The sequence below is a fragment of the Oryzias melastigma genome, linkage group LG24, assembly GCF_002922805.2.
Source record: "Oryzias melastigma strain HK-1 linkage group LG24, ASM292280v2, whole genome shotgun sequence".
NCBI lineage: Eukaryota > Metazoa > Chordata > Actinopteri > Beloniformes > Adrianichthyidae > Oryzias > Oryzias melastigma.
The window spans coordinates 16,179,449-16,195,410 of record NC_050535.1 but is presented as its reverse complement, the minus strand read 5'-3'; the positions used below and the strand labels follow the sequence as shown (position 1 = coordinate 16,195,410).

The 15,962-nt window shown below is 36.9% G+C and overlaps 2 protein-coding genes across 2 annotated transcripts in view; one reads left to right on the top strand and one right to left on the bottom strand.

Annotated features, from left to right (window-relative positions):
* snap91b (synaptosome associated protein 91b) overlaps window positions 1-8,362 on the bottom strand; it is a gene marked incomplete at its 5' end in the record, with an annotated part of 31,007 nt that extends 22,645 nt beyond the window's left edge. The window contains 2 exon segments of the mRNA XM_036210464.1: window positions 7,679-7,955; window positions 8,072-8,362. Coding sequence (XP_036066357.1) covers window positions 7,679-7,808 — 130 coding nt within the window.
* A 1,783-nt stretch (window positions 8,363-10,145) lies between these two features.
* Window positions 10,146-15,962, top strand: part of pgm3 (phosphoglucomutase 3) — a 7,777-nt gene continuing 1,960 nt past the window's right edge. Inside the window, exons 1-11 of the mRNA XM_024291630.2 lie at window positions 10,146-10,302; window positions 11,208-11,416; window positions 11,910-12,094; window positions 12,177-12,244; window positions 12,319-12,452; window positions 12,533-12,728; window positions 13,588-13,745; window positions 13,827-13,910; window positions 13,988-14,086; window positions 14,165-14,287; window positions 14,368-14,490. Of these exons, the coding sequence (XP_024147398.1) occupies window position 10,302; window positions 11,208-11,416; window positions 11,910-12,094; window positions 12,177-12,244; window positions 12,319-12,452; window positions 12,533-12,728; window positions 13,588-13,745; window positions 13,827-13,910; window positions 13,988-14,086; window positions 14,165-14,287; window positions 14,368-14,490 (1,380 nt within the window). The 5' untranslated portion in view covers window positions 10,146-10,301. The remainder of the gene's footprint in view (window positions 10,303-11,207; window positions 11,417-11,909; window positions 12,095-12,176; window positions 12,245-12,318; window positions 12,453-12,532; window positions 12,729-13,587; window positions 13,746-13,826; window positions 13,911-13,987; window positions 14,087-14,164; window positions 14,288-14,367; window positions 14,491-15,962) is intronic.

The window sequence follows — 15,962 nt, the reverse complement described above, 5'->3', positions numbered from 1 at the left end:
TGAATCAGTCCCTTCTTCCCTCAGTGGGAACTATCTCCAGAGTTCTAGCACTTCCTGGTTCTCCAAACTTCACTTCCCATCAGCCCCTGCTGTCACTCCTAGGAGCCCCACTCCTGGTTAACATCACTCCCAGCGGTATTTAGTCTTGTTTGTGCCACTCTGCCTGCATCACTGAGCGGTCTCATCTGACCCGATCTTCTGGTTTATCTGACCCTGTTTCGTCTGCCGCCTGCCCTGACCCTGATTTAGCTTTGTCGACCTTTAGCTGTGCTTCACGCCTGTTGTCCCTGTTGCTGCATTGGATCCATCCATCCGCCTGTTTGTGACAGTTGCTATTAATTGAAAAATATAATACATTTATAATTAAAAGCTCAATCTTGAATGGGTTTATGGCTACATAAATATATATAAAGTATAAAGTATATTTTTCTCTAGTGAGACCTGGTGGCTCTTGCTGGGTTTTGGTCAGTAAATCCTGGAAACTAGACTAATAAAGGTCAAACCTCAAACTAAAACAACAAAACCAAGCAGTATAAGACTGCTGAGGAAAAAAAGGGAAAAAAAGAACAAAAAAAAGTAAAAATAAAACTGCAATTTTTTAAAGTGATACAGTAATTACTTACTGTATTTTACAGAGTATAAGTCGCATTTTTGTTATAGTTTAGCCAGGGGTGCGACTTATACTCAGGAGCAACTTATTTATGTGTGTTTTTTACATCAAAAGGGTTATATATTTGTTATTTTCCCAGTAAACACTAGTTATGTTTTATAGGTTGTTTTCTCTAATAACCGCTAGAGGGCGCTGTACCAGAAGTATTTGCTATACAGTAGTAGAAGTGTCGTCTAAAACAAACATGTAAGAGAATCCGATAGTTTTACTCTTAAACTTTGATGTTTTTCTTACACAGATCAAAAGATTAGTATTCTTGTATTTCTTTATTTTCTTTCAACTACGCTGGACTTGGCGGATTTCCTCTGAAACAACACACTTTCTCCTAAAAGTGCGACTTATACTCCAGAGCGACTTCCTTATGATTAGACATTTTTTTCTCTTGTGACTTAAATTCCGGTGCGACTTAAACTCTGGAAAAGACGGTAATTAGCATTTATTTAATTTAGATTAGTTACATTTATAAATTAATGGCTGAGGTGCACATAGACGATAAACTATGGAGGTTTTTACATCCCTGTTAAACTGAAAACATCTTGATTTATCAACTCTACCTCCAGAATGCATAGATTTTAAATGCAAAGTAAAACTTTGATCTTTTATGAGTTAAAAGCACATATTATCTTATGCTGCACAACATTGGTTTTTGTGGCTGCCCAGAGCTGCACTGAGATGATCGTGTTTGGCACAGATCATCTTTTATTTTGAAAATAAGTTAAAGAAAAAAAATCACATTTTGAGAGATGCTAGGTTCTTAAATGGTAAAGTAAGAGTATGCTGCTCCTGTTTTGATAAGTAGAAAACGAGCCCAAATGGCTCTTTTACTATAGGACGACAGTGGCTCAGGTGGTAGAGCGGGTCGGCCAATATCGAAGGATAGGCGGTTCGATTCCGTTGTTGTGTCACTTAACCCTACTTGCCTCCAGTGGGGCTCCACTGGTGTGTGGATGCGTATGAATGTTCGGTGATGGTCAGAGGGGCCGTAGACGCATACTGGCAGCCACGCCTCTGTCAGCCTGCCCCAGGGCAGCTGCGGCTACAGTAGTAGCTTACCGTCACCAAGTATGAATGAGGTGTGAATGAATAATGGATACACAATGTAAGCGCTTTGAGTGTCTGTAAAAGTGCAGATAAATCTAATCCCTCATTATTATTATTATTATTAAAGGTTGCCGACCCCTCCTCTAGTCCTAATTCAAGAAGTTGTTTTGTCTCATACCAGAAGACGTTTCAGATCGGATACCTCAGTCGTGCAGTCAGAGGTCTGAACCTGTGTGACATCCCTGGAATAAACAGACAGGAGGGCAGATACTGCTTTTACGCAGCTCCTATTGAGGATCCTATATAAATGTCAGTCGTTTCACTGACATCCACGGCAAGGGCAAGACAAATATAGGGAAACTTCATTGATGGAGGAATAAAAGGAAGGCCACAGCACAGCAGCCTTGAACATGGCAGAAATAGACTTACACTTTTATTGTAAGAGCACCAAAGTGGAGGAAGAGAATTTCACAGCTTCACATCATAACCCAGTGGGATACAGATATAAGGGAATGAGGTCTATAGCTAGGAGCATAAGAACAGATTATTGCTTTGTGCTGCAGGATTTTAGACTCTACCACACCAGAATGCATCAAAACCGTGCCAATTTTTTATCTCATGGACGACGATTTCAAAACGTCCTCTGATCTCTCTGCAACTAATTAGACACAAACCCCTCACTACCAGATGGCAGCACCTCTAATGATGTTTTTATGCTTAATGAAAACTGCACTGACATCATTCCCCTGTAGCACCCCATTTCCCACACTACTGTCTGGAATTCTCCTCTGTTGATCTTTCCCGCCCACCATCTCTTCCTTGTGTTGAATTTTTTAGTCATATTGTTCCAACATTTTTTTTTTCATATCATACACAAGCGTAGACGCAGTTCACAAAGGGGAAATATGATTATATAATAATATCGAGTCAATATTCCTGCTAACACGGTGAGCGCCATTTTCTCAGCAGCACGGCTTTTATTAACTGTCTGATTTCAACAGTTTAATGGTATTAAACCTGTTGCCAGATGGGGCTTATCACAGATCCATGCTTTCTGTTGTGGCATCATCACCTAAACGAACACACACTGACATACAACTGGTGTGTAGACGCGTAATGAGGATTGGCAGGGTTAAATAAAGACTCTTATGGTAATCCAGCGCCTGGAGGAGGGTTTCTAAGAATGAACGGTGAGACTTCATGCTGCGTAAGAGTGTGTTTATTTTCTACTTCGTGACCGAGTCAAGTAGAGATACCTGTGCTGCTGAAAGTTACACAACAAACCACTCTAGAACGAAACAGAAAATTACAGATAGAGGTTAAAATAGTAAAATGTTTTAACCAAATGTGCTTAAGATTTAACCTGTTAGAAAATTAAAAGAGACGAGTGTCAACAATTTCCTCATGATCTTTACAAAATTAATTAATTAGACAATATCTATCCAGATATTTAGTCATAAGAATTGTGTGCTCAAGATGCATAAGCTCTTACAAAAATATATATCGTTTTACAATCCAACCTCAAATATCTGTCAGATATTGTTTTGGCACACAATCAGCGATTTCAGCAATCTTGATATTAAAACATTCAGCTCGTTCAGGACATTACTGCTTGTACTTTTGGTATTCATAAACTTTATATTTTTGGAATTATTGAGCAAAATATGCCCCCTGAGAAATAAATGAGAATTTGCTGAAAAACATTGTGCACTTTGAAACTTATGAACTTCTATATATACTTTCAGTTAGATAAATCTTCAAACTTTGAAGTGTTCAGCAACTACTGGGTTTTTTAGGGTAATTTGGAATTTAGCTTATAATTTAGCATTATGCTAGCTGTTTTGGCTAGTGTAGACATTTATTTCCAACGTTTTAGTATAATTTGGAGATTAGCTAATATTTTAGCATTATGCTAGCTGTTTTGGCTATTTTAGACATGTTTCCAGTTTTTCTTTCTTTTTCCCTTTTTTGTCTTTTTTCCAATTTGGAGTTTAGCTAATATCTTAGATTTATCTTAGCTGTTTTAACAAAATTAGACATTTCTTCAATTTTGGGAGGATAATTTGGAGGATAGCTAATATTTTAGCATTATCCTAGCTGTTTTTCCCAAAATTAGACATTTCGTCCAGTTTTGGGGGATAATTTGGAGTTTAGCTAATATTTTAACAATATGCTAGCTGTTTTAGCAAAATTTGACATTTCTACAGTTTTTTTTTAAATAAGTTGGCATTTAGCTAATATTTTAGAAAGCTTTCGACTTCATCATTTTTAGCTGTCAGCTCTAGCATCTTCAGCAGCCACATTCAACTTACAGGTTTCACATTTGCATTATTACAGGTAATGCCATTTATCTAGTTGTTATTGCGGTTCTATAGTATATCTGAATAACTCAAACCCCCGAAGTGGTTTGCAGTTCTGTCAAATCTTGATAAATTGACCCAGTTTTAAAATCCGGTGCAGTATCTCAGTAGCAAAGATAAGTGAGATAAGTAAGACTAGTTTCATTTCTGCACTAGAGAATGTTTTAAAGTAATCAGGTGTTGTTGTAGTTTGTGTACGCAGAGGCCAAAGGTATAAAGCTATCTGCCAATAAAAAAATTATTAATAAAAAATCCAGAATCATATAAAAATCAACTCATAACTTTACAGAAATTTATCCAGATTGCATAAGATAATTATATAGGACTGTATTGTGGTCGTTTGCACAGCAAGAAGGCCTTGATTTGATTTCCAGCAGGCTCTCTTCTGTCCCACCATTCATAAACATGCTTCATAGATTAAATAGTGACTCTAAATCTTTCATTAAGAGGGAATATGAGTGTTTCTGTCTGTATGGCCCTGTGGGGGACAGGCAAACTGTCCAGGGTGTTCCCTGCATCTGCCCAACAGTAGCTGAGATAGTCTCCAGCGACCTCTGTGACCCTGCACATGACCAAGCGGGAATAGAGGATGGAGGAGTTTTAATTTAAGAAGTATGCAGCCTTTGGGACTCTGTCTGCAGTGAGATTTCAAACCTCTTTTTCTCAGCGAGTCCCCACACTGCAGCACTCATACACTTTGTGCAGTTGTCATTGCAACTGTGTCATCAAAATGCAGACACTGACTCCGGAAAGTCACAGTATACGTCAGAGAGCTTTGACTAAAGGCTGCCAACTTTTTTTCTATTATTTTGCCAAACTGTAATCAGAGATCACAGCCAAATCTCAAGTGTTTCAAAACAACAAAGAATTGGTAGTGAGATTTAAAGCCAAATGGTGACTTTTAGAGTAAGAAAATTAGCAGAGTACGTTTTTATTTTTAATTATCCTTAATGCATATCTCACTTTTAGCTTGTTTTGCAATAAATATGTATGTTTACAAGGAAAAATAAAAAAAAGTGACAGTAACAAAAACTTCAGATGTCATGGAATATGTGTTTTTAGCATGTATATAAATTCAATATATTCTTTTTATGTATTTTTATATTCTCATGCTATTTTGAGTATGCAGTTTATTTTTAACACATGTTGCCTTGATCTTCCAAACAACTAATATTAACAGCAATGTGACAACAGCAGAATAGCAGTGTTGTCGGGGTTGGCTGCAGAATAAATGCAGTTATGTGACTTTGGACACCCATAGTGTGACACCTCCTACTGCTGCTGCATCGGTGCTGAACAAAGCAGAATTGTACACTGTCGCTTCTTCAAAAACCACATATCTGGCGGAACTGCAAATTTCAAATTAAAACATAAGTATAACAATGTTTGGATGTTGAAATAAAGTAAATGTACATTTCAATTACGTGTTTTATTCAGCAGGGTGGAACTTAAAATTTCAATTACTGTACAAATAAGTTCTTGGGAGATGTATCATGTATAATATTATCCAGATATTTATCTGTTATTTACATTTCTAGTCAAACATTTTAGCTGAAGCAGAAGCGATAACAATGACTCCTTGTTATGCCCCATTTCTTTTCCCTATTGATGAAGTTAGCTAAACATCAAAAATGTTCTTCTATTTTTGTGTTTTTATTCTTTCTGCTGTGTCTGTTTCTTGATGATCCTGGGGGAGTTTTTTTTCTGTGTTTTAAGGTGAAGATTTTTTTCTCCAATCCCCTGTAGCACAGTGGCCTACATTTCCCCATAAAGAGACACAGAATACTCTCATTGACTACAATACTGCTGGGAAAAAAAAGCAACATCTGGATTTTGAATGCATCCAAAGCACATCCGAAACTAAATAAGTGCTTCTGGTAGGTGTGTTTGTAATAGCAGAAGACACAAAAGAGGGTATCAGCCGTACAAGTTGAGGCCTTTACTGTTGAAAAGTTAAAGATAGAAGCGGGACGCAGTGCATTCTAGCTTTAGCCTTATCACCTTTGGCTGTGTGAATAATGCAAAGCAGTCACTGGCTCATTTTTAAATTATTCAACAGAGGAGTAGATCCCAAGATATGAGGACTAAGGAGACGATGAAGGACCAATCAGACTACCGGTCATCTGCAGCACCACTGCTTTGGTTTGTGTATAACTGTTTATAATGTATTCATGCAAGTGCCCCTCTTTGTCATAAAAAGATGTGTTAATAAAGCTTTGTTGACTTTATTGAAACAAACCACTGTGTAGGTACATTATGTCGCTTATAATGCAACTAATAGTGTTACATTGAACTGACTTTACACCAGGTGTCAAACTCAATCTCACCAGGGGCCAAAATCCAAAATCACACCATAGGTCGGAACAGGATAAACATATATTAAACACTCTAAAACTACTTTTTTTTTACTTTAAAACTGTAACTTTTTAACATAATTATTTTTATTTTATTTTTATCTAACCTTTATTTTACCAGGAAGTCTCATTGAGGTTAGATCTCTTTTTCAAGGGAGACCTGGCCATGATGCGATAACGCTAGTGTGAATGCTGCAAGCTGAATTTGGCTAATAGCTGAAATAGCCAGCTAAAATGTTAGCTAAATGCTAAATAAGCCTAAAAAAAGAATAGGTTAGCCAAAACAGCTAGCATCTAACTGAAAATGTAGCTAAACTTCAAAATAGTCTAAAAAACTTAAAAAATTAGCTAAATTAGCTAGCGTCTAGCTGAAATGTTAGCTAAACTCCAAAACAGCCTAAAAATAATCAAAAATAAAAAACCCTAAATTAGCCAAAACAGCTAGCATGTAGCTGAAATATTAGCTAAACTCCAAAAAAAGCCTAAAAAACAACAACAACAAAATCCTAAATTAGCCAAAACAGCTAGCATGCAGCTGAAATATTAGCTAAACTCCCCAAAAGCCTAAAAAAACAACGACAACAGAAGAACGAAATTAGCCAAAACAACTAGCATCTAGCTGAAAATGTAGCAAAACTTCAAAATAGTCTAAAAAACTTTAAAAATTAGCTAAATTAGCTAGCGTGTAGCTGAAATGTTAGCTAAACTCCAAAACAGCCTAAAAAATCAACAAAAAAACCCACCAAATTAGCCAAAACAGCAAGTATGTAGCTGACATATTAGCTAAACTCCGAAACAGCCAAATAAAATCGTAGTAAATGCCAAAATAGTCCAAAAAGCTAGCAGAATACCAATTTTTAAAACTTTAAAACAGTAACTTTTTAACATAATTATGAATAATAATAAAAAGGCAGGAATAAATCACTTTAAACCTTTAATGACTTTCAATATTTTACCCTCCATAAAATTAGATTTGGTCAAAAATAAATCAAAGATAACATTGGGCCATTAATAACAATGAATAAAATAATCTGGAGGGCCAGATCCGGCCCCGGGCCTTGACTTTGACACATGAAACTATTATAGCTTAAAAAAATAAAATTAAAAAAAACATTATTTCTGTATAGCACCACACCCAAGAAGAAGGAATCAGCACATAAGTCCTCCTCTCATTGCTTGGTGCAACCCTGCACGTGATGTGCAGTGTGAGACGCATTAGAAGCTCTAAAAATGTTGACATGAACATCACTTACACTCCAGGTGCTTTTTCTTGGGCGCCATCACTTCATGAGTGGTGGCTTTGCAGACAGCCCTGGCCATATCCGATCCCGTTAGCTGGTATTGCGCAGCGGCAATGCGATCAGTGAGCGTTTGCCCCGACATTTTCTCGATGCTGCACAGAAACCCTCAGGAATGTGTTGCACCGTGGAGCAAAAATAGATATAAAAAAATGAGAAAACTGGAGTAAGATCCGGCGGCTTCTGCTCCCTATTTAGGCGCCTTCCTCCCGGTTGATAGGCCTGTGACCTTCTGTGAGGGCGGAAAAAGACGAACAAAATGAGCTAAAAGCTGCAAATACGTGTCAAATTCAGATCATAGGGTGAGATCGCGTCGATAATGCGCGCTTTGGGATGAGAAAGACTTACGCAAGGCTGTGTATTCCCCACGGATGGGCCCGTTAGAGGCTTCTAGCGTTCAGTTCAGCACCTTGGACAGCGTTATGTAACCCTCGGTGGCATTAACCGCTGTTTTATCCTCCACAAGGGGTAAAAAAAAATGCCCCCCTAAAAAATCTACCCGACCAAAGCCTCGTAGATCCTTAAAAATATATAAATATTTGGATGATGGCAGGAAATCAGCGCGTCGTGAGCCGAGGCATCAGATCTGACTGCCTTTCCTGCATTTAGGGCTGTAACGAGTATCCGAGTACTCGGATACTCACGATCAGCTCCCGAAAATTCGACAGCGAATATTTAAGATCTTTATAAATAAAGTAGAGTGTAGTAAAAATATAACTCAGGAAACATGTATTTATTTCTCTGAAACGCAGAATAATCCTAGATTTTAAAATAAAGCCGAATCTGCTGCCTTACTGTACCGGAAGTAAACAAAGCTTCGAAATAAAATGTCAGTAAAGCTTCCGGTTTTCAAAGTAAAGCTAGCTAGTACTTTTTTTTTTTTTTTTTTCTTTAATTGACACCATAGTTCCCCTCACTGACATAAGCTCTTAAAAAAAAGTTGTAATATTCTTTAAGTGCTGGTAACTCTTAGTTGACTCAATTGACGTAGTTTCTGCAGATTCTGTAGTGGAGAAAAGAAGTGCCTAGTTCTGCTTCTCTTCTGCTAAACATTTGAACCCCACAATCAAAGCTTTGTTCCAATATAATCTTCTTTCTGTTTCATCAGCTATTTTTATTGGGTAATTTTATATCTGAATGGAAAAAACTCTGGTCTTTACCACAAAAATAATTCTTAACAAACATTTTTAAACACAAAAACAGTTGTACTTTCTGCCAGAAGCAACCTGAGACAAATCAAATCAAACTTTATTTGTATAGCACTGTTCCAAAACTCAATTTACTCAAAGAGCTTTGCATAAAAACTTTAAAAACAAAGAACAACATGCTCTCATTTCGGCTATTTTGGTCTTGTGAATTCATTCACAAATTCAGGAAAAACGTCCACAAATTTATCACTGACTCATTTTTTGCTGATTTTCAACCTTATTATAAAAACGTAATATACACAGTATTATACTATAGGTATATATATTCACAAAAATAAATTTGCTAATGAAAAAAATATTTTTTCTTACCAAACTGGAACTGCAGCAATATTTAAAATTAATTTCTGCTTCAAAAAATACAAAGGCTCAAAAAAACTATACATACACAAATTACATAATTTGTCTCTCACATTTTATTTTTTCATTACATTTTTTTGTCTTGTTTTATTTTAATTTTTCTTCTTCTGTGGATTTTTTCAGCTATTCTTTATGACAGGCCTGTTTAAAAAAATGTATATTACTTATGTTGTTGTTTCAACTGCTAAGAATATCAAAAGTTAAGAATAAGCATGACTTTTATTTAGAATTCTGCTATATTATTATATTTTTGTAATGTTATATTGTGAGCTATATTCTTTAAATTTCCAGTAAAAATAAATAAATGCAAAAAATGAATTAAAAAGAGTAGAGGCAGTGTTGCCAGATTGGACAGTTTCTAGCTCAGAGGTTGCTGTTTTATACTGACTGCGTTAAGTGTTTTTGGGCGAGCTGACATAATTTAGGCAGGTTTGGGAGATTTTAGTTGTTTATTGAAATACATTTCAACCAGTGACATGTGGTCGGGGGGCACAAGTGAAGCAGTAACTCACCTGTCAATGTCGGCCTCACCTGCCTTCATGAGATGTAAAGCCTACTGATAAAAAAAATAAATGTATTTTTTATGTTTGATTCCAAACATTTTTATCCTAAAATTGCTGTACTTTGTGTATTTCCTGTTCAAATTCAGCATGTGTGGTACATGAGCCCATATGAAATGGGTTTAATTCTCCTTTTACTTTACTCAGTGTGCTAATAACGTAATGCTTTATAATTATTATTCACATTATGATCATATATATGGATATAGTTTACTTTGAAAGGCTTTAAAAATCATGTTATGGGCCCTTTAAACTAGCACATCCGCAGAGCAGAAATCTCCACTCACGCTCTGCGTATTACGTCACGTGACGTACCCGGAAATGGAGCCACGTCGTCAAATGGGAGTGTCCTTTATATTACTTTTGATTACTGTCAATGGGAGCGTCTCTACTACAAGATAAAGGAAGTTCTGCACACTTTGCCCTGCTGTACATATTAAATAAATAAAATACAGTAAGTGAATCGAAAAATAAGAGAATGTTTAGAGCGGCATCCTTTTTGTAAGAACTCCGCAAACGCGTCGTGTTTTTAACGAGGCTCACACTGTCTTGTGTAGAGTAGCAGTGTTTCATTTAATCGACAAAAGTCCATTTATTGAGCTTATCTTTACAGTTTGCCCCACTATTCATGCCTGTAGGCTTAAACTTTGTCCTCTGTTTATGCTACAGGCGTTTGTAAACGCCGTGTGATGCGTTCAATGCCTGTTTTGTTTTTAAAGTTTCCATAAAAGTTGATCAAAAACATCAACGTGGGGGTTGTGGTTAAAAAAATTGATACATTAAACACAGGAATCAGACAGGAAAGTTTATGTTGCTAATTTGCCACTTTATAAATTTGAATTTCTCTTCAGATTAAAAACTAATATAAAGTAGCATTTATAAATGACTATTTTATTATATAACATTGATTAAAAAAAACATGAGTGTTTGGAGATATATTTTTACAAACGATTTCTATTCATTGGAATTAGAAATTAGATCATAACATTTGTAAAATTGTTAAAAGAGATACAAAAGAAGTTACTATTAATGATTCCTAAAATTGATTGTTGCCTTTTTAGCTCTTCTTTTAGTAGTTTTGAAATGATGTCTCTATATAAATACAACGTGAGTAAAATTTCTTATAATATAAAGAAATATTTCTTTTAAATACCCTTTGTTTGTTCATTTTTTTGTTATAAATGTTAAAAGTTGCATACAAACAAACACATCTGTAACTCTGTGATTTCAATCTCTTTCTGAGGTCTGTAAATATTTATTTTGATCCCGACTGATGGAGGAAAGCCCCAAATATTTGATGTTTTTCTGTAAACAAACATTTTTTTCCACAAGTGACAGTATTTTTTGATTGTTTTTCAGTGATGGCTCAGTTTGAGGAGGTGTCAAAGCAGTCCAGTCTCCATCCAAAGCCTGCAGGTTTGGTTTTACAGTATGGAACCGCCGGCTTCAGAACCAATTCTAAACACTTGGACCACATAATGTTTCGAATGGGCTTGCTGGCTGTGCTGCGGTCCAAGAAAACTAAAGCTACCATTGGAATCATGGTTACTGCGTCACACAACCCCGAGGTCAGCCGATCAATCAAATCCAGACGTCATTTTTTTGTACTTTTTTCATAGTTCTCTTTCTTGAAAGATTTAAGAACGTTTTTTACGTTTTATGTAATCCACCCTTGACACCGTTAAGTATTACCTCTATGCTCGCACCCAGTTTCTCCAAATCAAGTCCTTCCTCTCCCAGCCTTCCCGTCATTTTCGGTGTGCCCCAAGGCTCCGTCCTCGGGCCACTCCTCTTCATCATTTACCTCCTTCTCTTGGCAATATTTTCAGAAAATTTAATTTACAATTCTACTGTTATGCCCCCCCTCTCCACCACCACCACCATCATCACAACTTTCTTATCTGAAGTTCAATCTTGGTTCTTATCTGGTCCATTACAACTAAATAGCAACTATTGTTGGCTCTAAATTGACCCTTTCCAAATGCAATCACCTTACTTTTTTAAATTTGTGTGTATTATTATTTAAAGGAATAAATCCCATTCATGTGTTTCTGTCTTCAGGAGGACAATGGGGTGAAGCTGGTTGACCCCATGGGGGAAATGTTGGCTGCAGCATGGGAGAGCTACGCCACCATGCTAGCTAATGCTGAACAAGAAGAGTTGATCTCCGCCTTGAATGAGATTATAGAAAAAGAAGAGATTGACAAGAGCCAGGAGGCTTCTGTGTTTGTTGGAAAGGACACCAGGTAGACATCAGTCAAACAAATGTTGACAATCACGGGGGGAATGGGTCCCTCATGTGTGTTGTCTTGCTTTGTCTCCCTGCAGGAGCAGCAGTGCCAGTCTTTCACAAGCAGTTTTGGATGGAGTTCATGCTCTTGGTGGTCACAGTAAAGGTGAATTTAACACAAAAATTGTATTTTGTTTAAATTAATATTTGGATTAACTAACATATGATGCTCTTTGTCAGATTATGGCTTGGTAACAACCCCGCAGCTGCACTACATGGTCTGCTGCAAAAACACACAGGGGAAATACGGAGATGCTACAGTGGAAGGATACTACAAAAAACTCTGCCAAGCCTTCACTCAGCTTATTGGGAATGTAAGAAGTCTATTTTTGAGTGAATCTTTCACTGTTTTGAGTTTAAACACCCTATTTTCACATTTTTTGTTCCTCATTAGGCATCCAACCGCACAGACGATCAGAAGCACCTCTGTGTAGATGGTGCTAATGGTATCGGGGCTTTGAAGCTGCGCGAGATGATGACTCATCTCAACAAAGGCCTCCAAGTGACCATTTTCAACGACGGCAGCAAAGGAAAGCTAAACCACCAGTGCGGAGCAGACTTTGTTAAAGTGCAGCAAAAACCTCCCACAGGTGAAGCATCGGGAGGGGGATTTTATATGTCAGTTAAAGGGAATCATTCAGGCTTTTTTGGGACACTGATAGATTTTCCGATGAAAATCATGTTTTGTTTAGTTTTTTAGTTTTTAAAATGTATGTTAAAAATAATTTGGTGAACTGGAAGGAGAAAGAATCAGGATTTTGGAGGAAGTCTGGTGAAGCTAAGCCACGCCCCCTCAGAGGAGATTTTTGGAAACAGAGGCTTCAGATTAACATGAAAAATTGCCAATTAAGACATTTAGGTTGTAGGATTTTAGTTAAAACACTGCTGGGAATTTTTTTTTTTTTTTTTTTTTTTTTTTTTAATTGTCATTGGGGAGCGTTAAACAATTTTCTTATGTTTCTATCTGAAATTAAATTTGTGCAAGTTGCAAACTTCAAATAGTAAAATTCTTTTTAGCTATTTTTTATGTAAACACTGAGTAGTCCAAGCAATCACATGGTTTTCCCCACTTGGACATTAAAGGGTCACCAAACAGGGCAGTTGGAGGCTGACTGTATTCTCAGTCCAGATTTGAAAAATGCGGCTGAGTTACAGTTACAGAATCAAAGGTGGGCGGGGCTTTTATACTAGAGTTGCTGAGCATGATGATGATGAACTTCCTGGACTTACATCTGTTGACCAATCTCAAAATTCAACTGTAATACATAGTTTCAACCTGTAGGGGGCAGCACACAGACAGTTTATTTTAATTTGTCAAAAATGTGTCAATGACCAACAAATAGGACTTTTAAAGCCCCATTTATAGAGGTAAAACAAAGATTTAGGGTTTGGTCACCCTTTAATAAAAATACTTTTTTTCTGTGTAATAATTTTGCTTTTTTTCTGTAGGCATTCAGGTTAACCCTGGAGATCGCTGCTGCTCCTTTGACGGTGATGCTGACCGGATCGTTTATTACTTCACTGATTCCCAGCAAGTGTTTCACCTTCTGGACGGAGACAAGATTGCGACTCTAATCAGCACTTTTCTGAAAGAGCTGCTCATTCAGGTATACTCTAAAAGTATTTTGAGAAAAAGAACAAAAAAACTCCACGTGCATTCCCTAACTTCCCTTCACTTTTGCGCACAGGCAGGTTTGAACTTGAGGATTGCGGTGGTGCAAACTGCCTATGCAAATGGGAGCTCAACACACTACCTGGAGAACACCATGAACGTGAGGGAATTCACTCAGATTCCATCCGGTTTAAGTGCTGAAGTGAAGTCGTTTTTAAAGTCATTCCTGTCTCCTAGGTAACGGTAAGATGCACTAAGACAGGAGTGAAGCATCTTCATCACGCAGCTCTGGAGTTTGACGTTGGCGTTTACTTTGAGGCAAATGGCCACGGAACTGTAGGTAGCAACTCGTTCAAACATTTTAGAGCGTTTAGGAGTAAAAGCTTCAGTTGTACCTTCCTGTGCTGTTTCAAGGTGCTGTTCAGCAAGGCAGCCGAGGACCAAATCCAGCAGCTGGCTCAGGACAGCAGCAGCATCGATGACGAGAGGAAGAGAGCCGCTCTCATGCTGCAGAGTACCGTCAACGTCATCAACCAGGTACGAACGCATCAAGATCATTCCTGGCTTTGGTAAAGCATAATAATATTAATAATCTACTGTTTTTTGTCACCTTAAAGACAGTTGGAGATGCTCTTTCTGACATGCTGCTGATTGAGGCCATTCTAGCCATCAAAGGGATGACGGTGGAGCAGTGGGACAGGATCTACACGGATCTGCCAAACAGGCAACTCAAAGTCAAGGTAGAGTTTAGGAACTGGCCAAACTGGGGAATTTAACTCAATTACTTTTCAAGTGAAACTTTTAAAATACAGAAAACCACTTTAATGAAAAGTCCATGTAGACGTACTCTCTACACACAAAACTTGCGCATGTCAGAAGTTAAACCAGCACACTTCATGGCATTTACTGACTCTGCAATAAGTGCAATGAACTGTAAAACTTAAAAAAATTCTGAATTTTTTATGTTATTTCTGCCTCAAACTAAATTATAATCTGTGGAATAGTAAGATTTCATTTTTTTTTTGGTTCATTACATATCAAACCGTGCACAAACTGTATCATTGCTTCCCTAAGGCTGTGCACATTAACGCGTTAACGTCTGCAAATAAAACAACTTATAATTAACATGTTAATATTCATTAAAGCAAATGATTTGCACTTCGCGAGCAGCAGTCTTTCACTTTGCGTCGGCGGTTCAGTCATCCACAGCGTGCAAAAAACACTTAATCTGGGTTATTTTTCCCCACTTACAAAATAAATAAATATTCAGTTGTTTTTAGTGCTTTAATCTTGTTATATTTTTCAGTTTAGATCACTTTTTCACAAAAATAGGACTATTTGATCCATGGTCCAGCACGTTGTCACGGTAACACGACAAGCATCGCTGAGGCTCGACTGCAGCGGCAAAGAAAAGTGATATAAATGCTGATTGTCACAATAAGTAAAATAAAGCTTCAGTTAAGACAGAAAGTTCACCTCTTAATGCTTCTTTTTTTTCCTGAAGATGAAAGAAAACGTTTTAAAGCGGCCTGAGCAGTGATAGAGAGCAGAGACCGGAACTTTTTAAAAGTTTTCAGGTCTTCAGGTTCTTTTCTTATAGCTGTATGTCAACATCTCTGTTTTCTTGGAGTAATCATTCAGATATTAAAGTCTTTAGAGTTCTGCTTATCTCACTGTTGATGTGTTTTGAGCATTTCTTGGTTCATACTTGATAAATTTAAATATTTCAGACAAAAACAGTGGACGTAAAATTTCGTTTTGGCCTATTTTTGTTCAAAAACTGTATATAGTCATCAAATTTACCTAGTAAAACATTGTGATTAATAGTGATTAATCACTACACAAAAGTGTGATATATTTTTTAATCAATTGACATCCTTATTTAAAAAAAAATATGTTTTAAATGTACAGCTTTGTGTGTAAATTTAATTTTGTGATCATAAGCGGTCGGCAAATACTGTCACTAAAAAACAGAAAATTATTGTGATTAATTTTTTTTTCTTAGTCTTTTTTTTTTATTGATTCAGCCCAAATATTTACAAATGTCACCAAACTTATACAGAAACGACCGATTCTGGTTGAGATCCTTTGATATAACATCCTCAGAAATAAATCAAAATGTGTTGTTTTTGGTGCATTCATTAATTGATGAACTTTAAGTCAGTTAGTTTCTGTTTTTTCCCCCTAAAGGTGTCTGACCGCCGGGTAATAG